This window comes from Melospiza melodia, chromosome 11 (genome assembly GCF_035770615.1).
Source record: "Melospiza melodia melodia isolate bMelMel2 chromosome 11, bMelMel2.pri, whole genome shotgun sequence".
Classification (NCBI taxonomy): Eukaryota; Metazoa; Chordata; class Aves; order Passeriformes; family Passerellidae; genus Melospiza; species Melospiza melodia.
Window position 1 is genome coordinate 3,245,696 of NC_086204.1, and position 24,491 is coordinate 3,270,186.

The window sequence follows — 24,491 nt, forward strand, 5'->3', positions numbered from 1 at the left end:
TAAATTAACAGAACTGGCAATAGTGCTTGTTTTGGCTTTTGCAAAGCCTATCCCATCAGCCACAGCACCTCCCAGGGAGCAGTCCATTCCTGCCTCATTGTGAGACACAAACACACAGGAATTAACCCTTGCAGTATGCCCACGGCAGAGGAAAATGTTCCAGGGACTGTCTGGAGGAGTGGGGCAGGCATTTCGGGGAAGCTCACGTGACACAGGACACAAAGGAGAGGATTTCCAGCCCCGCAAGGCGCTGCACTCTCAGCACGAGCTGTCCTTCCTCCTGTCCCAGGGGTTTCTCTCTGTCAAATCAATTCCCCTGGATTCTCCTTACCTTCTTAGCTGTTGTGCTTAGGTATGGATAAGTATTTTTCAAAAGGCTTTTCTGAGGCCTTAATTAAGGACTCCTGATTGAGATGTGCTTTGTTAGAGCATATTCAGCACACCTGCCTGTGTGAACACGGCTGGCCATGCTGCTGCCGAGGCTCGGGCCCCTCCGGGGGGCTTGGAGCACGTACCCTGCAAAGTACAGATGGGATCCATGTGGGAGCCAAGGCTCCAGCAACACAGCCCCCGCCCCACTTCCCACAAAGACTTGGTCAACATGTCCCAGTGAGCCCTGCTCGCCATTAAGAGCTCCATCTCTGACAAACCTTTTGCAAAAACAAGTGACATTTGTTGCTTGACGGCAATAAAAGCTCAGAGGAGACTGGATTAAAATACCAAAGGAGAACTTTAATGTGCTATTCTGGTAATTTGCCTTGATGAGGAGATTTGATCTTCACCATGGCCTTGGAGACCTGCTCTGTGCCAGAATGTTGCAACAAAGGCAGTTGCCAGAGCAGAGGGGGCAGCAGGAGCCAGGCGTGCCAAAGGGCACTCTGTCACTCTGTCCAGCAGCTTCCCAAGGCTTCTTACAGCAAACAAACACTGGAGCTGGACACTTTTTCATCTCCATTTATGACTAAGAAGTCTCCCAGGGAATTGTGTGCCTCGACCTCTTCCAGCCTGAATCTTCCTGCTGTGGTTCCACATTACAGCTGCTGCCAACCCAGGCTGAGCTGATGCCTCGGGTTTGAGCTTTTATATTTTTCATATTCTGTGCTGCTTTAGTGTGTAGTTCTGAGCTTCCTCTCTTCACAGAGTAGCTAGACAAAACAATTAATTCCCTAGCTTGGGACCAAGGAGAGCCACCCAAATCTCAGGCCCAAGAGCACAAACAGCATGGACTGAAGAGAGAAAACAAGAAGGAGGGGACTGCTAACCCTAAAGCTGGAATTGGACAGTGAACTGCAAGATGCAAATGGAGCAGAACTGATCAAAGTGAGAGACCTCATGACTGTTTGTGCATTTTGTGACCATTCTGGTTCATCTTGGGTGCAGCCCTGGCTGGGCTCTCGTACTGCCCAAGGTGGATCCATTGAGGCCTAATAAATCCCTGCTTTATTCTTTAAGTCTGTCCAGCCTCTGTTCTAGCTCAGCCTTCACAAGGCATCAGAGGAGCTCTCCACATCCCACGGAGGGGCTGTTTTTCTTTAATGGCACAACTTTTGGCAGTTTTCAACACCTCCTGACAGCTTAAAACCTTATCTGTTCACTACCTGACCACACCTAACGAGTGACAGAAAACAAGTGCCTTTTTGATCATACCAAAATTGTGCATCAAATCCATGCACTGTCTTTTGACCCTATTTTTTCTGAACATCTTCAGAGATTTTGAGTCTGACATGACACTGGACCCTCTTTACAGGTATGCTTCTGACAGTACAAAGAATGTGCAACAAAAATACGCTCTCCCAGGCCCAATACTGCATGCCACTTCAGAGACTGATTCATAGTACCAATACTCCAAGGACTTCTTAAACCCCTGGGTTGGCAGAGCCCCTGAGCCAGCTTTTTTTCCCACAAACTACAGATTTGACACTTCTTTAAAATTTCAGGATCATTGTTTCCAGCTTTTTGCTGTTACCAGAGATGTGATGTGTCTGTCCTGTTCTCCCACACAGTCACTGACCTGGCCCTGAGCAGCATTCCAGCCCTTGGGACACAACTCCTGGGCAAGAAACAGTACCTGAGAGCTTATTTCTCAGGAATGCAGGATGTCAGCAGCTCTCTGAACACAAAAGGAGGCTTCCCCAGGGAACAGAATTCACCAATGTGCACTCAGAGCCAAGAGGCTCACCCTCATCTACCCCAGCAGCTCCCAACAGTGCAAAGCACAGAGCAGGATGTAAATGGGAGTCAGGCCTTGGCATTTCTGGTTTCCTCCTGCATTTCAAAAAGGACATGTATGAAAGTTTACAAGTTTGTAGAGGAAATGGCTGTATATTTTCATTATAGATTCATTTGGGAGACGGCAACCATCCAGTGCCCTGAGGTTACACCAGGCTGGATGCAGCACTGGTCCATCTGAAAATGCCAGAAGTTCTTGAAACACTGTCTTCACCATCAGGGGATGTTAAACTGGGCAGAAATGCAGAGGGGACAGTGCCTCTGGAAACATTTTTGACCCTTATATCTGAAAAGCATAGAGATGTTTTTGAGAATAGAAAAGAAAAAAAAAAAAAAAAAGAGAGGAAGCCAATTAAAACCTCTGCACAAACTGTGACTCATAGCCACCACTCTAGCTCATCATACCGTAATTTAGTAAAGCTGGCTTGTTTTTAAAGTTGATCTGTTGAGGTTTTTTTGTTTGGTTGGTTTCTGAGGTTTTTTTTAAAGGTAGACCTTAGAAATCCAAGGAGATTTACTTACCTCATCATAGATCCTTACAGGGAATCCATGACATGAAGAGTATGGGAGCAGGTGAAAAATGGGATAATGACTGCAAGGAACCCACAGAAACTCCTCAATAAAATTTCACAAGGTATCAGCCTCTCTGCAGCAGCTCTTGGCAGCACATCCTGAGAGCAGCTTTACCATTTTGAGTTTAACAATGCCATTTAACTTAATTTGAAGTTGTACCAGTTCTACCTATGTTAACCTTGATGTTAGCCAGCACACTAACACTGTTTGAGTTTGCAGCACATGTAAAGAAGAGAGTTTGTAATTGAGAATTCAACCCCTAATCATAGCATCTAACTACTTTTCTAGGTTTTAAGGGATGAGGAGAAGATTGTCCCAGAACAAGAAAGCTCCAAAAAGTAGTGGGAATAGAGATTGTTTTTCTGCTTTCATTTTTGCCAGAATTGTTCCTGTTCACCCCAGTGCTGTTTCAATCCCTGTATTTCTGTGCACAGGTGGTTTTTACAGCCTATTCTTTGCACACAGTGATGGAATGAAGTGATGAGATATGATTTTTAATTTAAGTGTTTTACCAGAAATAGCTCAATCCCACAGTCAATAAAATGTCCTCTAGCGTAAGATTACACCTTTCTGCCATTCCCAGACAAATTTTCATAAATAAAACCTAACTGCACTTTGGAACAACTTCTAGTCACTGTCCTGGCAGAAGAAGGAGTTGCTACCCAGTTTAGCTCCCACATGAGAGACCTTTTAATGAAGAAGTCTTTAGTGCCTTTTATTGTAAATTGTGCTACTGCCAGATGTGATATGGGCTGGACTCCAAAAGCAAACTACCTGGAAAGCACCTCACTGTGAGTCAGAGGGCCTTGTGAAATTCCCAGAGACCTCAGAGGAATGGAAAATTCACTCTGTCACAGCTTCCTTCGGAGGAGTTTCCCCCTCCATCCAAAGGCAGCACTGCTGCTTGCCCACGAGTGGGGCTCTGGAGCTTTGGAGAGTCTTCTCTGTGTGAAGGAGAACCAGTAGCAAAGGATCTCTCCTGGACTGAGAACCTGAAAGGTTATGGAGACTACTAAGGACAGCAGGGACCTGCTGGGCTCACAAACGTGCAAAGCACTGTGGAGGTGCACAAAGGCAGCTGTAAAGCAGGTGTATAGAGGTGAAAAATACTGACATACTGCTCAGTTTTTCTGTTTTCGTGATTTATAATCCCTTTGTTCAACATACAAGGCCAAAGAGGAGGAGTTATGTCTTTAGATACCACTAAATGATGCTGGTGATCAGGTATCTATAGACTCTACCCCGTGGGGCTCTGGGAAGGCAGCGTGTCTCCCTCCCCCAGCAACAGGAACACGAGCGTGCTTCCAAAGAAAAGCTCATCCACCTGTCCTCCTGAAACACCCATCTTCACCCTCCTAAAGTGACACCACAGCAGCAAAATTACCAGCTCTCTCAAGCTTCCTGCTCCTCTGCAAATCCCTCGTTCTGGAATTACCCGAGATGAACCTGCCTCATTTCTATCCAAGCTATTTCAGCATCATTTTTGACTTGCAAGACATCCAAAAGAGAAGCACAACATACCATCGCCCTTGCCCTGTGAATAGGAAATGCCCCAGGAAACCATAGTTTGCAGAAGCTTGAATGGAGCACACGAGTGCCAGTCCAATTGCAAGGGAGAATGAGGTGAAGGAACACCATTTGGACTTTATTTCTCTGATAAATGTGTTTTTCCCTGTAGTTTTGTCCTTTTTGATTTGAATAAGAAGGAAAAAGGCCATGTTACCATGGAGGGCACAGGACAGAGACTGGACAGAAATCCTGCCAATTAAACTTGCCTGCAGAACTGCTCTGCAGGGCCAAAAGTAAAGAACAATGCATGCATTTGCTATGATGTAATTTTGGTTTGGCAGCAGATTAAAAAAAAATTCCTAAATGCAAAGTAAGAGGATGTGAGGGACAGAATTCTATGTCTAAGTGAACAGTTTTGGTTAAAATCATACAGGAAGGTTCTAAAGCATTCTTGAAAATACTTTGGTAATTTCTGTGTGTGTTATTTGTGGAAATTATCAGCATTTCAAAAGAAACTGGAAAAGGTAAGACTTCTGTGCCTCAGAGAAGGAAAAAGAATCCCAGCTTGTACTGGTGGGAAAGTTTCTCCATTATGTTTGATAAGGATCAGGTTTTCTTCTAAAGGCTCTCTCAATCTAACCAGCATCATAAAATTACAAATGTTTGCTTCTAATTATCTGAAAATTATGTTTCTCTGCCATTTTCTGTCCTTTCCAGAGGCTATAGAAGCACAGAAATGCAGTTCATCTGTAACTCCCAGATGAGTCTGTCAATTGTCTTTGCAGATTTTACAAACTTGTAAGACCCAAAAGGAATTAATTGTTTTATTACTATTATCCATAAAAAGAAATACTCCTCCTTCTATAATTCACTGCAGCAGAGCTCTGCTTTTGCACAGCATCTGCAGGCTGTCAGTTTTGCAACTGCAATCTGTAATTGCAAAAACATGTAATTTAGATAGGGCATGTGAATCCAGCCCAGTAAAACCAAAAAGGATTTAGTCCAGATTCTCTGCTTCTCTCACAAAACACTAACTGAAACTTTCTATACTTGTCAGCATGACCTCAGGGCTTCTACAGAGGACAAATCCTGGATTGCCAGAGTTGCTGCTCTGCTGAGACTGTCCCAAGAAGCGCCCAGACCCCCACCAGCAGAGGAGGATGCTGCTATCAGCCAACACGGCTTTTCTGCAGTTCTGCCTTTTGCAGCCCAGCCACACAGCACAGAGGCAGCCAGGGCACAAAACCAGTGCAGTTCCACGGGCACACTCCTTAGAGGGGAGTGGGACCTCTTCAGATCCCATTCCCATGAAACAGAAGCTGCATGGCTAAAGAGAAATTGATGCCAGGCTTTCTCCACATGCTGGCTCAATGTAACGCTGCAGTTCCAAATCCATTTGCTAATACAGCTGTCCCCTGCTTTCTCTTCCAGCTGACTTCAAAGGACAGTGAAGTACTAGAACACTTTGATCTCACTTTGTGGTGAGATCATCCTGAGAGCTCTTCAGAGCCCACTTGACAATGCCACAGCCTACTCACTGTCAGCAACAGCCTTCTTCCACACAGGAGGCTGGACCAGAGCGCTTTTCTAAGCAGCATTTCCAGCATCCATAAGGACTTGGGCTCAAATTTTCAAGTCTGCCAAGACCATACTTCTACCTTGCCTTTTCCCTGACTTGCTCACCTCTCACGGAAAGACTGTGTGAGAAAGCTGTTGATAGCAAGCAGGGTTACAAAGCTGTCAAAGACAGCAATCAGGGTTAAATACACATGAGAAACATTCAGGAATAGCTACACAAGCTCAGGAAAGGTCACACAGCCTGTGACTGAACGCTCTTCTGGCAGAACAATTTCATTTCAAGGCAGGAGAAAGGATGTTTTCTTACAGTGCAAAAATGCCCACACATGCAGGCAGCTGGGGATTCAAAAGAACTTTAAAATCCTAATCAGAAACAACTGCTAAGTAGAGTCAAGACTTCAATTATTTTTAAAATCAAGGCAATTAATTTGATCACAGTGTGTTCAGTCCTACAACACATATGGCACAAGAGCCAGCCCTAATCTGAAATGACTGTCTTCTTGCCTTCTGCAGCACCAGAAAGAATTCAAACCTCCCATTCAAGCTCCACACTAATGCAAGACAGCTGCAAGCCAAGAAGTAGAGCACTTGCAGTTGTCGGTGCAGCAGACTGGGCATCTCAGACAGCTCAGCTAAGGGAGCTGAGACAGTCAGAATTTGGACACAAGATGCAGGATTCAATCTGAAGGGCAACTTTTATTAAGTGGACCCAAGCATGTTCCCATGCAAAGGAAAATGTTATATATATTACTGGTGTACAGGTGAATATACATTTAAAGCTTCAAGTAAAAATACTACTAGACTGCAAAACTTCTTTTACAGAAGCTGTTAATTATTCTAAAAAGTGTGCACAATAGGCACATTTGGCACAACAGGACCCAAAATCTGAGCACACATTGATGCATTCTTGAGTTGAACACTTGGGATTCACCTTAAAATATGTTTTACTGCCTGCAGAGAGAACATCCATGTCCTTTGCAGTCAGGATATCAGGTACTGGATTTGAGGGAACAAAATGAAAACTGCAGCTCACATCTCACAATCATTGTGACTTTCTCCCTTTCCTGATCCATCCACTGATCTGTGATTGTTGTCAACTTGCTGAAAATATATTCACTGGGAGGGGTAAATAAACAAATTGAAAGCAAGGCTAATGACAAGAGTGAATAAATTAAGTCTAAATTAAACTCAGATCAAACCCACTGTGAGCCATACTCAGGGTGCTCCTCTCTCCTCTCCCTGCTGGGCCAGCCCCAGCTTGCTGCTGCTTGCCCTCGAGTGCCTGTCCTGGTTTCAACTAGGAGAGACTTATTTTCCTTCTTAGCAGCTGGCACAGTGGCTGTTTTGAATTCATGTTGATAACACACCTATTTTTTGGCTGTTGCTGAGAGTTTACCCCAAATCAAGGACTTCTGGCTCTGGCATGCTCTGCCAGTGAGCAGGTGCACTGCTGGGAGCCTGGACAGCTGACCCAAACTGGACAAAGGCATATGCCACACCACACAGTGCTGTGTGCAGTACACAAACTGGGGAGAACTGGCCAGGATTGCTTCTTGGGACAGGCTGGGCATCAGGCAGCAGGTGGTGAGCAACTATGCTGTGCATCATTTGCTCCTCTCCTCTGTCTCCTTTTCATTATAGTTGTTACCGCTTTTGTAATAATATTTATTTTATTTTCATTATTAAACTGGTTTTATTTTACAAGGTGAACATTTTTTTTTCTCCAATTCTCCTCCCAGCTGGTGGGGAGAGAGGGCATGAACAAGTGGCTGCCTGGTTCTTATTTAATGGATGGGGTTAAGCCATGTTACTGCCCAAGAGCACACAGTGGCAGCTTGGTTCACATCTGCAGCCAGAGAGATGCTGCTTCTGAGAGCACAGCAGATGTACAGGAAATTAGCAACAAATCTTTCCTAATTGTGGAAGTTGCATCAATTACACAGAAATACATCAGAGGACTGGAAAGTCTGGGTTAGAAGTGTTTGCTGTCCCTCAAATTCTTGGAAAAAGCAACTAACCATGAGCTAAGTTTCTGGGGATCTCCTCCTCCTCCCACCCTTTAGCCTCATATGCTCAGGGTACCTGAATCTCTCTCTAAACCTCTATGAAGTTAACTCCAATGAGATGCAGCAAGCAAGAAATGATGTTTTAGGTCACCATGATGATGGTCACAGGCAGAAAGCTGTTTTATAAACAGAGGCAGTACTTTTACTAAACTGCCTTTGACCTGGTTTAAGAATACAGATCTCATTTGCATTGCCAGTACCTGCTGGGTAAAGCAGCTTTGAAAGCACCTTTCTATGGAACCTGAAGAATTGGCTCCTCTGATTTCACTGCTGAAAGCAGTTCCTCCTTCCTTGCAAATCATGCCAAAGCTGACTAAAACAATACCTTTTAATAAATATAATCATCCACAATGCAAATGCCACTGCCAAGAACAGAGCCAACACGGGACATAAGGAAAGAAACACAAAGACAACACAGAAATAAACACTCCCCTCAGTCAGCAGTCAGTTGCATTTTTGCCTGAAGCCCCCCAGCTTCACTCAGAGCTCTGCAATGACTCCAGCTCAGAGCTGGGTGGGTCTCTGCACAGCCTGGCAGCAGGGACAGGCAGAGTCCTGGGCTGCCATGGCTGGACAGGGGGCTGGCACACTCAGGCCATGGCTGGGGCTCCAAAGCCAAGCTGCATTCTGTTTCCCTAAAACTGCTGGTGCACAGACAGCGTGGTTTGAATATCAGGATGCAGTGGGCTGAATCCAGATGCAATGGCAGCATTTTGAGCTGTGCAATGTGTATTACATTATAGCTGCTTGTTGGAAAGATGTTTCTCATTCTGCAGATCCCAGGCAATCTGTATGGCTAAGGATTCATCAACTATTAATAGCTTCTTCTAATTAAAGAGGTATTCAGTATAATAATGTTAAAGAAGTTATTGCCTCTGTTACTAATAATCTCAGTTAAGAAAGTATGAAGATGAAGCTCCCTTTATTTTTTTTGCCTATTGGTTTGTATTTAGCCCAGCCCAATGAGCTTCCTTCTTTTCACATTTGTAGCTAAGTTTCACTTCTAGGTTTCACTTCTAAATCTCAATTCTGAGTCCAGATTTTTTGCCAAACATCTGCTCTGTTTGAATTTCTAGTCTTGCTGAGGAACGCATAAATCAGTTTTTAGAAACAGAGATAACGTTATAAGTGAAACAGTACTATAAAAAAAAAAATCAGCATTTTCCCCTAAAAAGAACCCCTCAAACCAAAACAAGAAAACAATCTGATGGAAAATGGTCTTAAAAGCATATATAAGGTACAGGACTAACTCTTACTTGGAAGCAAAAAGGATGCCTGACACTGAGGATTCTTCATTAATCACCCTCGAGCTACCTGAAGTGCCCTTCAGAATGGCTGGGCACAGCCTGAGGAATCTGATCCCCGTGACCACCTAAAACAGGAGGGTCCCTTCTCCTTCCCTGCCAGCCTCTGGCAATTGTCAGACTCTCCTGAAAGTGCCCTCAGCTCCTCAGGCTGTTTTCCCACCAAGACAATAAAATAAAATGGCCCTAAGAGAGACCTGAGTACTCACAGCCAAGGAACTGGCATGGACAACAGGAACCCTCCTTTCTGGTGCTGATAAACCATGTGAATGACTCACTGGTCTGTAGCCTTAGAAAGTCCTGGGATCTGCTCATGTAGCTAGGGAAGAAAATGAATCATCCAGTTTTGAACAGTGTGAGAGTACTACAGTGCTGTACAAGCCATCACGCAAGCCACCTGCACTTGTCCATTGTACAGCTGGTAGAAAACAGCAGTTTCCACAGAAAAAGCTTTCCTGTGTGACAACAGTTTGCTTGGATCCTGCTCTGAAGCCTGAGAATGGATAAACAGAGGTGTGAACTGGTGCATGAGCACCACACTCCTTGTCCATCTCCTGACACCATGTGAGTAACTGCCTGTCCGCCACAGCAATTGAATTAGCAAGATCACAGGCACCAGATTAGATAAAAGAGAGGGAAAGGTCAGCTATGGGAAGATAAAAACGTGGGGATGCTTGCTTGCACGCCACTCAGAAGACATCAGGCTGTTGCTTTCAGGCTGGGGCTGTCTCTCTTCCTGCAGAGTAATGTGTTTTCTTCCATCACTACTTGCCAGCTCTCCACCACATTTAGAACAGAATAGCTCGAGCAAATAAAAGCCTTTCATCTCCCCACTCAGGGTGAGAATAATTTTTTCCAGGTTTAGCTCTCTCACAGAGTTGTCTGGGCTCCTTTTAAAACTTACAGAAGGAAAGGCACCTCTGGAAAGAAATCCACATTTAGGTAGCTGTTTGGGATAGGTGGGGAAAGTTGAGAAGAGCTTTTCTGCCTCCATTTAGCAGAAAAGGAGCCTTGAGTGGTGCTTGAGAATTTGTGGTGCCTGGTAGTCCATAAAGTAGCAACAGCAATCTGTGAAATTTTTTAAGAAAGAAAGTCAGATGCAAAGAAATTAAGAAAGAAAAACAGAACTATGAGAGGAACACTGCAAATTAAGCAAACTTAAGCCTTTATCAGTCCACCTTTCACTTGACATGTGCCAGCAGCATGTAGAACTACAGTAAAGGCTTTTGCCTTCAATAGTTCTAGTGAGGTACATTTTGCTAATGGAAGAAGAAGTCTTGAGTTAATTTCCACATTTTCTACAAACATCCTGCGAAGTGTGACGCAACCATATCAGAGAACCACAGAAACTCTGTTTTCATAAATGTGGGTTTTAAAAATGAAATGCCCTATTCACAACATTTCACCAAGCCACTGGAGTTTTCAGCTTTTTTATTTCAAAATACAAGGGACTTTGAGGTCAAAGAAACCTCTACCAGAATTCTAATCACAGAACAAAGATGTGAGGAATGATGCCTGAGAGGTTTTAGATGAGTATATATCAGTGTCCTCTTAGACACTGAGGGTACAAATACTATGGCAAAATAATTGATTTCACTACATGGATAGCATCAATTGCATGGGCACTTTTAAAATCACCTAAATTACGCTTCCATATGAACCCTCCCTTCTTTTCTTATTATTGTACAGGTTTTAATTCTACACAAAACAACTGAACATCTTGGACTCATGGTGACTTCTGCAAATTAGCAGAGGTACTGAGCACTCTGAAGGCACCAATCTAAATCTTCTCTTCTAGCTGGAGGGCAACTCAGCTTGCCATTAACCAGTTTAATACGTGTAGTCACTACTTTCTTCGTTACCTAAACTCATCAACAAAAATACCTTATCGTGCTGGTAATGTGCAGGCCTACAGCAGAGCAAGAGCCTGAGGCTACTTCCTCCTGCAGGATGTGCTCCCTTTCACTTCCACTCCCTCCTGCCCTCGGAACCTCTCGTGGCTCTGCAGAGCTGTGCCTGACCCCCACAGAGGCAGTGTGAACTCCAGGCAGTCCCCAGGCTGCAGATCATTCCCCTCTGTGCCTCTGACCCCACACACATCTGTTTGCAAGCACACCAAGAGCATACACAGCCCTGTAACAACTGCACATGCCATTACTGGGAGGGAAACCCAGACCAGGAGCACAGTAACACATCCTCTGATGGGCCAGATTCAACACTGTAACTTCCTACAAGCCCAGGCAGCTGCACCAAGGCTTTGTCAGGGCTTTTTCAATCACAAAAAGCACTGCAAGCAGCTAGAGGTGGTTTGTAACAGAACTGGACAGAAGGTGCCACAGCTGAGGTACAGGGCTCTGGTTTTTGTCTTTCAGTGCACACTAGTCTTGTTCTAAGATGCCTGTTTCCTAGGAGAATTAAGGTACTGGAAGTGACTTTTATAAACAAACAGGTAAATTCTCAAGTCAACCATCAAGATTTGGAGAGACTTAAGTCATAAGGGTATCAACTTTGATTCATGTGAAGAGGTTCTACTCTGCTGGACAGTGCTGGTTAGAACTGCCAGGAGGGCAGAGGAGGGATGGAGAGCTGTAGCGGATTAAATGATCATCACTTGAGAACTTACAGAAGGTCAGGTTCTTCTCTCTGGCCTATCCTGCACTCTTTAGAGGCACATGTGTGCATGACAATGAGATTAAGGGACAGACATGCTTTTTACATGCATTTCTTACATCCCTTTGACAAGTGCCATTCTGTGGGCAATATCCTCCTCCTGGACTGCCATACCAAGCCAACACCAACCAACCCTACCCTGAAATGGAAATACCCTGTCACAACATTGCCATTTACCCAGCTGGCTTCACACCCTTTTTTCAGCATTGGTAGTACCACACCTGTGTTTAGCCTTAACCTAAAGTTTCCTTCTAGTTGTGTAAATGTAGTTCTTTACACTTTCTTTAATTCTCCTAGAGCTGCAATTACCTGATTTTGCCAAAAATTTACACCAAGCAAATGGCTGCATCTGTTGCTTTTCTCCAAATGACAGCACATTGAGGTCTACCCTCATTTTTGTACATGTTTCCCTATGTTGGCACTTGGGAAATTGAGTGGGAAGAAGGAAGGGAAACTTCATGCCTGGATTCTATGCAGCACCTCTGCTGCCTGCTGGAGAGTTAAGGCTTACAGCTGGTTAGTAAATGCCAAACAGATGGACCAGCAAAAGGAAAGAGAAACCCAGAGTGTTATTTCCTTGATGTTAAGGAGATGCCCTTCTGGAGATGGTGGTCCCAGATCACCTAAGACAGCAGATTGGTTTTCTTTCAGCTGCCTTTTCCAGGAGTCACCTGCCCACTGATTGTCTACTGAGTTCCTGATGAAAAACAGCAGATCTGAGTGCTCAGGGCTGTTCTTAGAGAGGAGAAGAGCTCCACACTGATTTCCTAGAAAGGAGATTAAACAAGGGCTTCCCAGATGCTAACAAGTGACTCAATCTAAGAATCTCCAAGCTGAGGAACAGCTTGGGAATGTGCACTTCTAGAGTCTCAGAGGAGAGCACTGTTTAACACACAGGAGCCTGGCAGGACTCAGATCCTGAGAGGAAGGCCTGTGCACCTTCCCATCTCTCCAAGCACAGCTCAGACCACTTTCCTCATAGTGGATATAAGCCTCTTTGAGACAGCTGACACTTCCAACCTTGTTTTGGATAGTCACGAAACCAAGGAACCATAACAACCGCTTGTGCAATACTTGGTGGCCCTTTGCCAAGCAGCTCCAAGGGCAGTGGCCCATGGCATTTAGCAGGCAGGCCACTCCTCCACAGCATCCTCATGCTGCAACACACTGCTCGAGCTGTGCACGTGCACCTCCTGCACAGCTTTGCCTTCTCTCCATGAAAAACACTGTCAAGTGCCAGAATTATTCACAGGCACATTTTAACGTTTGCAATCAAAACACAAAGAGGATTTCCTGAACAGTGGTTTGCAGTGTGAAGGATCTCTTAGCTCAGCCCATGGCATTCTGAATTCCTAATCACTAACTCGAAGCCTGACAGTCTCTATTAAATGTGCTGGCAAAATTGGAGTTCATCCAACTGCAGGGTGAAGAGCAAAGCCGTGCCAGGCATGAGGCAAAACGATCTCTTCTCACACCCATCACCATTCCAGTAGATAGACCACAAACAACTAGGAGATCCTGAAGCTGAAAACAAGTTTTATGTTCCACTTTCAAGCAATTTCAAAGCCAGTTTAAAGATAAGAATGTAGAGTGAATTCTATCACACTTCTTGTCCTAGGAGGGTCAGCTATTTAAAAATAAAACCTGGAAGCTAGCAGAGTTCTATTCGGTCCAGTGGGAGGTGATGATAATGTGCACACACTCATAACAGCACCTGGGCTCTTACTTCATAAAATAAGCTTTGTGTGCTGTCCAGCTAAAAATCTGGCAAAAGGATTAATTCTAACTGGAAGCAAATAACTTCATCTGACCAGAATTAACTCTACATGTGTGCTTAAGATTTTAAATAATGCTCTCAAATGTAATACTGTAATGATTAATATTCGCTAAAAAGTAGGACACTAATGAAACCAAACCCATCTCTATTATGCAAGCTTTACTTTTATACAGAGTGCCAGATATAAAACCAGAAAATGAACAGAAAAATATCACTAGTCCGAAGCCGTGGAAGTGTGAAGTTCAACTAAGAAAGCCAGCAGGGGTACTTTCAAGTGCTCTCTGCATGTAGTCATTCAAGGCAAGCAAAGTATCATGAAGGTCATTTTTTCAAGCAGTTCACTCCTATCAGATTCAAGTCAGTGTCTTACTGGCTACTGCAGTTCCAGAGGTGAAGGGATCATTTATGTTTCTGTACGTTTATGGCTCAGTCAGCATCGATCCCACAATTAGATACTGCTACAGATCACGAGCAAGAGCCCACCATTCCCTTCTGGGAACTGTTCAGAATAATCTGAGTAAAATTTTCTTCAATGAACATCATGCTATCACAAAAGAAAGACGTACTATTATCTGGCATAAGTAAAGTATTATTAATGCATTACTGAACTTGGGGCATTTCCTGAAGGAAGGGAACTGTTTCAGAGCTCCGTATTTTCACCATCTGCACTGATTGAGCACAAATTAATTGTCTGTGGATAAACTTGTGCTCCTGCTCACTTTGTGGGTGGCAATTGCCTGTTCTGTACTCTTATTAGTGCTGTTCTGTACTCTCATTAAGTGAGATACTGCTGTCATTCCTTTACTGAGACAATGCCCACTATATAATCACATCTTCCTCCCACGCTTCCCAATTATACTTCTCTAGCCTATGTCCACACCGATTTCTTAACCAGTGGGACTTTTACAGAGGTTTTCCAAACCCAACAATCTTCCTTTCCTTCTTGCCCACAGCTCTTTGTCTCTCAAGCATGCAGCACATTTTAAATACATGTATGCTATTACTGGTCACGTCTCCCTGCAACCACTTTGGGTTCTGGAGACATTTCTTGCAGCATGTTTTATTTTCTCTATAATTATCTGCAGTGTATGTTGTCCTTCCAAATACTAGTTTAAAAATAACAAAGTATTAGTTAGATCTGGGATGTGTAAAGAAATTCAGTGATGGCATTAATATGATTCATGAAGTTCCAGCAACCATAGAGAAGACAAACGAATCAAGACTATACACACAAAATCCAACAGGAGCTTTTGCTTCATGCCAGACATATTCGAGTTGACTTTCCTGCCTCTGCTTATACATCTGTCCTCAACACCACATCAATTCTTGACTCTGTTTGGAGGACAGTGGGGTTCAAAGGGACCCAATGAGATAAAAATCAGAGCGACTAAGCCTTTGCTTCCAAAATGCCTTGGGATAGATTCCCAAGTAGGAGCAGCTCTCCAAGCAGGAGCTAAGAACAGAACAAAGGAAGCAAAATCCCACTAGCTGGGACAGGCATCGCTTCCCTTCTCAGAAACACCATTCTGCAATGCTGCTCTGGTCCCTCCTGCTTGCACCTGGTTGAGCCAGGAGCTGGCTGCTCCTCTGTGCCTCCCACCCCTACACATCTGGGATGTCCCACTGCCTGCTCCTTCTCTTCCCCCTCCTCTCAGGCTGCTTGTTCTCCACAGCACAAACACACCTCTTTGCTGCTTCGCCCCCCAAAGGATGTCCTCAGTGACAAATGATGACCTAGTCAGGTTTTTTGGAAAAAAGGAGAAGGTGTTGACAGAAACACTTTTTAAAGAACTGCTGGCCTTTAGCTGCAAACCGAAATTAACTTCTTTTGAGTGTCCTTTTACCTAACTTGCATACACAAATATTTTGAGAATCCCGGGACAGAGGTGAGGCCATTTGTGTTCTATAGACCAACAAAAAAATTTAGACTTCATTTTAGATTATTAGATTTCTCTCTGGAGGTTTTTAGACTAAGCTCTAAGATGCTACCAAAAGCAACATCTTCCCCAGCTGAGTAACAGAAAGAGCACAGAGAAACCTTCTCCCCATCACCTCTCCATCCCTTTGAAAGTCACCTCTACCTCCTCCCCACCTACCTGAAATATTCCATATGGAAAGGAAGACAGTTCAAGAAACAGCAGAAACAAAAACAATGAAGCAAGATTCACTGGACACCGGGGATTTGGAAGGAGAAAATTCCCTGACACAGAAAGAATCCAAAGTCTGGCCAGGAAAGATGGAATTTGTAACAAAGAATACAACAGGCCAGATTAAATTTTCACTATCGACACTTAGATGGAAACAGGAGGTTTTCATAATGGATTTTCAAACCTGAAAGTCAAATACAGCTGTAGTTTGACAGAGGCTGACTCACTGAGCTTCAGGGCATGCTGAAGCACAATCACACATTCTGTTTGCTTCCAAATTCTCCCAGAGAGGCAGGAACCAGCCTCACAGAGAAGACAGGATGAAGGGTGAGCTCTGCTTTGAAAAGGACAGACAATTTCATCATGGATACTATGCCCTAAACCTCAGTTCTTTTACCACATATTATTCTCAGCATATTTATAAAATATAAGACAAAATCTAAAAAAATCTTACAATCCTGTGATAAAGTAACCTTTTTCCTCTGAACAGCTACTAAGGTCAGGCTCCACAGGAAAAAAATCTGCATATTAACTGACAGCAGTTGCAAATCCACAGGACTCAAACAGAAGAGCTGCTCTATCTCTAGACAGATAGGGCAGCAGGACTATGTGGGTCTAATCAATTCATCTGAATGAAACACCGAATTACACATCCCAGTCTGCAGAAATCCACAAAGAAGTCAACAGCAGAAAACACTATGTTCAGTAAAAACCACCCATTGTCAAGTGCAACAAAGTAGGAGGAAAATATATGTTAGGACTGAATTTCTGGCTGTGAAACATCATCTGACGCCAACTTCTTCTAAAGCAGTTTTCCCTGCAGGATGTTGATGGCATCAGGAGTGCAGTGAATTGGAACCTGCCTCATTCAAATTATTGTTGCCAGCAGTGTGTGCAGCACAGCAAACTGCTGCTGCACAAGCATGTCAAAGCCAGCCTTTATCATCTTTTGCTTCCTGAAAGTAACAGATCATCCCAAATACAATTATATCATCTCAAATACAATTAGCACAGGACTGGCTTATTACCAACAGAAGCACATTTCAACTTTGCTCCTAGCAAACAAAGAACAAACGTTCTGATTGAAATTTGGCTTAATAATTTCAGCAAAAACTTGTTTGCAGAACTCGAAAAGCTGTTAAATGCTTACTGCAGATGTTGGCTTATAGGACCAGAAATTTACTTTCATAATAAGAGGTTTCCCTGAAGATCTATGGTTTATGGCACTGAAGCAGAAATTTATAAAGCCAATTCCTGGTCTTACAGAAGCTGGTAAAGGCTTTGCCATTGATTCCCTTCCATAGGGCCAGCATCACTCTTTCTCTAAGAAACAGAAACCATTTAATATCAACTTTTTACTACATTCTATTGTAAGATACTCTATATGCACTGCAATAAATGCAAGTGGGAAGCTTTTATATTAGAAGACATTTCTGCCTTGAGATGGAGAAGTAGTGAGAGGAAATGCCAGAAGTCCTCTGAACTTCCCAAGTGAATTAAACTCTAAACTTTGTTTTCCTTAAGAACAGTAATTACATTCTTACCCTAAAAAATGTCACTGTCCTTAAATAAGCCTGCAGAGATGTCATCACTGAGTGAACCTTCCAGGATGGAGAAATCTACTCCAAGTTGTTTAATCACTCCAAGTTGTGGGGACTCTGATCCTAACCACACAAGGGTGGAACGATCTGAAGCAGCATTTAGAGGCCAAAGTAAATTGGATGGGATTTGTTTTCTCCAACGATTTAGTTAATTACTTTTCACATTAAGCTAGCTATTCAGGTAATTCTAGAAACAATTGCAAGGCCTGAGCACTCTGTGGCCGACCAGATGTGAGCTCTGACAGAGAGCTGTGTGGGTGCCGGGCTCACACAGAGGCAGCCAGGTGTCCCTTACCTGCTGACAGAGCACCTCAGATCCACCAGCTGGGCTTCTGCATCCACACACACACTACAGAGCAGAAATCAAGGGGGTTGGCAGAGCAGCAGACTCTTGTTTAAAATGACATTACAGATTCCCCTGATAACAGCAACAAATTAATTTCTTTAGACCCAGAGCAAAAGCCCTGCTTCTTCCATGGACTCGCTGATCCAAATGCTACTTTATTTTCCTCTCTCCTCCTTAAAAAGGAAAAAAAAAAAAACCCATGTAAACTTTAACTGCAAATATGTGGACCTGCAAGCCTTCCAAGACAAAGGAGAGAAAATAAAATTGATGAGATCATGGGAATCTCAGTCTTACAGGTAGCAAGCATCAGCAGAAGAACATGCAGTGTGCAACAGCTTTGCATTTCCAGAAGTCTTGGTCAAGTCCTACCATGTAAGAGACAGGGATAGCCCTAGCAAATCCCATTTTCTAGAAAATCCAAGGAACTCAGGGCATGGCTTCTGCAGTGCAAGTGAGAACACACAAAAAATGTTCCATTTTATCACAGGCATCCAGGAGAAATGCTGGGGTTTGTGAGGCTGCAGAGCAGGAAACGGGGACAGAGGATCCAGGGACATCAAGTGGAAAGGAACTCCTGACAACCACAGTCCACCTTCCACTTGGAGCACAAAAACCAGAACCACCCATTCCCTGCAACTTTTAACTACATGATTCTTGTTCTGTTTTTTTATGTTACAGGGCTGTAACAGCTTATTAAGTATGTGGGAGTGTCTGCATGGCAAACAGCGAGAGAGGAGAACAAAACATTTCATCTCCAGGCCTTGGCTCCTCACTTGGACAAGCACAAGCAACACAAGTGAACTTTGGGACAGCACTGGGGGGGAATCAGTCCTCTCACAGCTCCTAATCAGTAGGGAAAAGGGAGCTGTGGTCCAGAGAAAATGAAGTCAGCAATCCCCAGGAGGAGGTGAAAGGGCACCTTCCCAGGCTGGGGCCCTGCTGATGGCACCCCTCTGGCTGTGCAGGAGTCCTTTCTTCTGCACTCACAAAAGAATCTAAGCAAATCATTGAAAAGTGCCTCAGGGCAGAGCTTGCTGCTAGATCAGGTTTGCCCTGTTTAAACAATAAATGAGGTAATGCACAAAACTGCCTTCTATTTGAGGACACTTCATTCATAAAACAGAAATACCAAAAGCTTTGCAACCAAATAAACTTCGTAGATGGGTTTAAAAGGCCCCTGCACCCCTCCCAGCAAGAGAGCAGAGCAAGCTGTAGGGATTCTGTGGCACAAGGCACACGGTTTCCAAGGACAGCTCTGTGACTTGAAATGAGAGCTGACAACTTCCAGGTCGTTAACCCAACAGTGTAAACAGGACCTATGGACATGTACATGCATTCAGGTGGGCTGGAGCAATGGCCCCAAGTGCAGAAGTCTACAAACACTGCTCTGATTTTTGTTCAGAGTTTCCAGGAAAACTTTTATTCTCTGCTCCCTTTTCCTCATCCTCAGGATATGTGGAGCCTGGTGCTGGCTATATTTGTGTTGCTAGCTGAAAGAACAGCAGAACATGCCAAGCATTTAATAACAAAATTCCAGCCTTGTGACACAACCCAGTAATCCCAAGACTGGAAGCTAACCTCATATTTCTGCTCAGCATAAAACCTTAATACTAAGAAGAGCACTGCTATTTTTATTTTGCCTGAACCTTTTCTACAGAGGTGTATCTCACAAGTCAAGAAACCTGCTGTGTACCAGGTGGAACAGGGCTGTATTACCTATGTACCTGTGGCATCTATAGATTGGTGATTATGACAACACAGGAGCTGCTCAAAACTAGCTGTGCTGATCTGTGTGTTCTTACACAGAGCTGGTTTTAGCTGGGTGAGCTGCTGTCACGGCCACTCCTGGTGCCCACTGCCTCAGGGCCCCTCTCGGGTCACTCCTCTGAAGAGGAAACAAATGGAGCTTTGCAGGGTCCTGGCAGGATCACAGCTGGGTGTGAACATGCACAGAACAATTCCCATCCAACACCCCAACTGCAAAATGGCAGGGCAGGAGGCTCAGCAAGGCCCAGGGTCAGCCAAATGTGCATAACAGACATATCTAATGACTCATCGAGACCTCTGCAAAAGGGAGGAAAGAAGTTCCTCCAACTCCAGGTTGATGTTTCAACCACTGTCTGCCTTGATCATTTCCATCACCAGATCCCAACCAGCTTCTCACTGCTGCAGCTGTCCTGGCTTTGACACTAGTCAGGCTTGCAGGGCAGAAAGTGCCATCAGACACCTGAAATTCCATTTTATAACAGCTTTTACCACCAGTAACTGTGCTGCAGATGTGAGGCTGTGCCTGACAAAGCTACAGCACAAGCCTCTGGTCTATCTCAGCACAGATAGCAGGCCTCCTCATCTGTGCCAACTTACAAGTCACAAAACAGCAGAAAAATTGTGGCCCTGCACACAGTTCTGTACAGCTGCAATATGTGACACATAAAACTGCAAATGCAAGAGTTTTAGGGGAAGACAGAAACTGTATTGTGCTAACTAATAATTTATGCAGAGGATATATTTGTTCCCATACTCAGAAGCAGAGAAGGTTTGTACCCCTTTCAAGTAGCTCTAATGTGTGCTGAACCACACAGTTCATGCAATTTTGGGCTGTCTTGCACTATAATGTTTCCTGCAAAGCTCTTTCCATTCCCAGTATGACGGGCATGTTTTACAAAGACCATGATCTGGCCATGTTACTTGTAAAGGACACAGAGAAGCATAATTTCAGAAGAAACACATTTACCTTCAATCTTGCCTAAGTCATCTTTGGTATCTCTGCTAGAAGCAATCTCAGGGACCTGAGTAAAAGGCCAGCAGCAGCCCCTGCGACACTTACTCTGCGGAATGACACCACATAGAAGGTATCTTCCCTTCGGTGAATCGCTTCAAAGAAGTCTTGATAGCTCCTTGGAGAGGCATAATACACTTGCAGCTCATTCCCTGAGTTCCTGCTGAAATAAAGAAGGGCAAAGGTAATTATTTTAGACAAGACAGTTAATTTCAGTGAGACTTTGGAGACCTGCTTTTTAAAGGAACTCCAGCTCTTCCTCCACTGAGAGAAGCTTGAGGAACACAGAACACAGGTGAAGGCAATGAAACTACTCAGTGCTTTTTGAAAGTTCAAGGTGTTTCAAAGGTCTTACTGTGGCAAAGTTTCCCAGATTTGTTTTTGTTCATGCTTCTGAGGCCAGCAAAAACCTGCTTGCTAGCTCAACAGGAAAAAAAAGTTCCAACCTAAAGTGTCTGAAAAATTGTGATGACTTCTGAAAATAAATTTAAGGATAAAATGTCGTTCTGAAATAAAATATCAAACTATTTAGTAATGAAATAATTTTTTTTTACTGCTAAGAATCCAAACCACTGAAACTGAAAGAAGTACAAAGTTAAGCATAAACAAAGTTTTTAATTTACTGTCAAATGACAAATTCACCTTCTTTCTCACTCACATTTTTTTTTCCTTTTTTTCTGCTGTGTCCTCTTGTCAACTCAAAGATTTTTTCCCCTGGTCAACTCCAAGGTTTATTGTTGATTTCAATTTAGACAGAGGAACAAAAATAAGATATTCACATAATTCTGGCTTATCTTTTCCACGGTTCTCATCTTACACATGAGACACAAGGAAAAGATGCTCTAAACCATTCTAAGCCAAAACACTGGCAAGTCCTACAGTCATGGTACTTATCCACTGTTTATCTTGGAAAGGTGAGAAATTCCTAGCATATACTGCTGTCATTAATACTTCCCCAATCCCATTCCAAAATAACTTATTTAATCACACTGGAAAGCTGTACTCAGGGAAACCATCAGCTGGACCCTCAACCTGTCATTTTCATTTCCTCCACTTTAATAGCACACTGTGTGTTTGCAGCAAGGACACTGACCGGGCATCCCACCGCTCCCAAGCTGTCTTCTGCTGACCCAGGTTTTGAACTAGGAGGGCTAATTTAGATTATTTTAGTATGTTTATAAAATATACCAAGGCACAAATCTATCACCAAGAGATTTTCTCAAGCAGCAGTAATGACAGGCTGTCACCATCTTCTCTTCCACTGCTAACCGAGTCCTGTCACAAGGAGAAGACTGCAGCTGACAGGGCAGCTGCCCTTTCATAGGACTGGGAGTGCAAGTCCTGGGGGATCAGGAGCAGGCAGCTCTACTCTACACATCCCCTTCTGCAGAACTGTGCATGAGAGGACTCAGCTCCTGTCCTTCACACACAGGAAACAAAGGCTGGAGCTACTCTGAGCTTGATTACTCATCCACAAAAATACGCAGGCACAGCAAGTCCCTCCTGAGATGGAGCATGGAGCTGGGCTGTGATGAAAGGCATCACATCTGAGATGGAGCATGGAGCTGGGCTGTGATGAAAGGCACCAGCACTGGAGCTGGGCTGAGATGGAAGGCACAGCACTGCACATACAACACATCCTGAGAACTGACACAGGCTACACAGACTTGTGTGCTAGCCCACACTCCACGTGACAAAACAAGACCTGAAAACCAGCCACAGGACAAAACTGCCCCAAAGCACTTAGAAACCACAGGGTCTTTCCAAAGCTCTCCTGGTTGTGTAACACACCAAATATGAGCAATACCAGGGGCTTATTGTAGGTACACAGTTTGTGGTAATTGGGAATGGGGCTGTGGCCAAGCCTCATCCCTAATGGGCTACAACTGTGAAAAGCAAGTGAACAGTATTGAAAGCAATGAGAAACCAATCACAGAAGGGAACAGAGGGCACACAGGTACAGTGCATGAACAATGAGAGGTATAAAAGGCTGGGCTAAAGAACAAGAGGGGCAGATGTTTGCAGCCTTCTGAAGTGATATGTCATTCTGTACGGGCAGACACCTGAAGCCTTCTGATGTGATATGGTGTTACTCTGTAAGGCCTGAAGCTTTCTGAAATGGTAAGATGATACTCTGTGTATCATGGCCATCTCAACTGCAACATGTGCTGCGGTGTATGACATATTGCAAGGCAGGACATCACATCTGCCCAGAACCGCGATGGACCGCTCCACCCAAGGGAGGCAGTAGCTCCAGAACCAAAAGCAGCTGCAAAACTATCAGTTCTTTAAGTAACACTTTTGCATATTACAAGAAAGCACCATCTTAAATTGCGTATCCCAAACAATGGTGCTGAACCTGGCCATTTATCGGGAGATAAAGAGAACTTTTGTTTTAAATCTCTGAAGGACACTGCTTGTCATGCACCACAGAGCACTGGGATGTTGCACACAGGCTTGTTTTGGGAAGAAATGAAGCAGGACACAGTGCTTTATGCATCAAGAACCACAATCTTAACAGTGCAAAACTTAAGAAAATAACTGGAGAGTCTCATTTTGATACCTGAAGCCTTAAGAAGCACTCTTACATAAGCCCTCAACAAAATCACCTCTGAAAAAAGCTACACTATACTATAAAGAGATGAGGGGTGATTTTCTTTGAAATCATCTTAAATTTATTGCCTCCACAGCTTTGACTTCCCTGAAATTCTTTTCAATCCTCAGCTTCCTGATGGAGATTACAATGGAGATGGAGACTATCTCTTCTAAGAGAGGCATTCAGTAAACCTGAAGTTAAGCCTTTGAGTAGGACATTGGACTAGAGATCTCCAGAGGTCCTTTATAACCTAAACTTCCCTTGATTCTATGATTTCATGGAGCACCAAATAGCTGGTGCCTCCAAGAGGAACTGGAAATCTGTTATATGTTCTTAGCAATTCCAGGACAGTCTCAGAATGCAGCTGCCATGACTCACCAGTCCTGTTCACATAAACATCCTTAATCTGAAAAAAACCCCAAAAATCTCACTTCCTTTGGAGCACAACAGATGCACGATGTTTCACGCTGTTTCCAATAATCCAGATAATTTTTTTTCAAGAGTAATGCAAGCATGTATATTAAACTGCCTTATGGCTTGAGGCTTGTTCATCGGTGCTCAGTTGAAGCAGCTATCCTTCATCTGCCTGTAGAACTCAAAAAGCTTTTTTTTTCCTCTTGTAAGTCAAGATGTATCAAAATTTGACAGCCTGTTCTCCGTAACATTTGCCTGCAGCTTGCTCTTTTCCCCCAGGCTGATGCTGCTTTCAAAGCAGCAGTGCAAACAGGAAGGCCACAGCTGTCTTACTTGCCACAGCACCATTTCAGGTGGTGTTCTCACCAAAAAGTCCCCTCCGTACTCCATTCTGCTCTTACACTCCTCTTTGGCACTTCAAAGCAGACAGTCTTCTAAACACAGTTTCACACAGAGATCAGGAGAGAGAAATTTTGTTTCCTAAATCTTCTCTGTCCAGTACTTCCCAGGGAAGAGGGACAGGATAGTTATGAAGAGGGGTGGGCAGGGGACATCAGGAAACTATCCATTAACATGCTCCAGTAATCACCAGAGAAAAGTCAGCAGATGGAGACAAAGAATGCAAATGAGATACAATGGCACTTTAAGTTCATCATACCAATTTGGTCCTGGCTCTACCCTTGAAGATAATGAGAGAAACCTCTCCCTTACCAGACTCATGGCTCTTTGAAACCTTCTTATAAACTAACGATGTTCTCAGAGTCCAAAGTCTGTTCCCCCTGTTTTTCCCTAAATATTCAAATCTGTTTAGAAAGGGACTCTGGACAGCAAAGCAAAGATTTTCTTAGAATTCATAGCTAGAAAATCCCTGGAAGAGTACAGCTGTGATACAGGGGTCCCTT

General features: G+C 43.8%; 1 protein-coding gene across 2 annotated transcripts in view; it reads right to left on the bottom strand.

The window, feature by feature from the left end:
- Positions 1-24,491, bottom strand: part of ATF6 (activating transcription factor 6) — a 74,011-nt gene that overhangs the window by 20,968 nt on the left and 28,552 nt on the right. The window contains exon 14 of one of the 2 annotated variants that reach the window (XM_063165333.1): positions 20,628-20,739. In XM_063165333.1, coding sequence (XP_063021403.1) covers positions 20,628-20,739 — 112 coding nt within the window. Of the gene's footprint in view, positions 1-20,627; positions 20,743-24,491 lie in introns of both variants that reach the window. The other variant, XM_063165332.1, reaches the window with a different exon arrangement.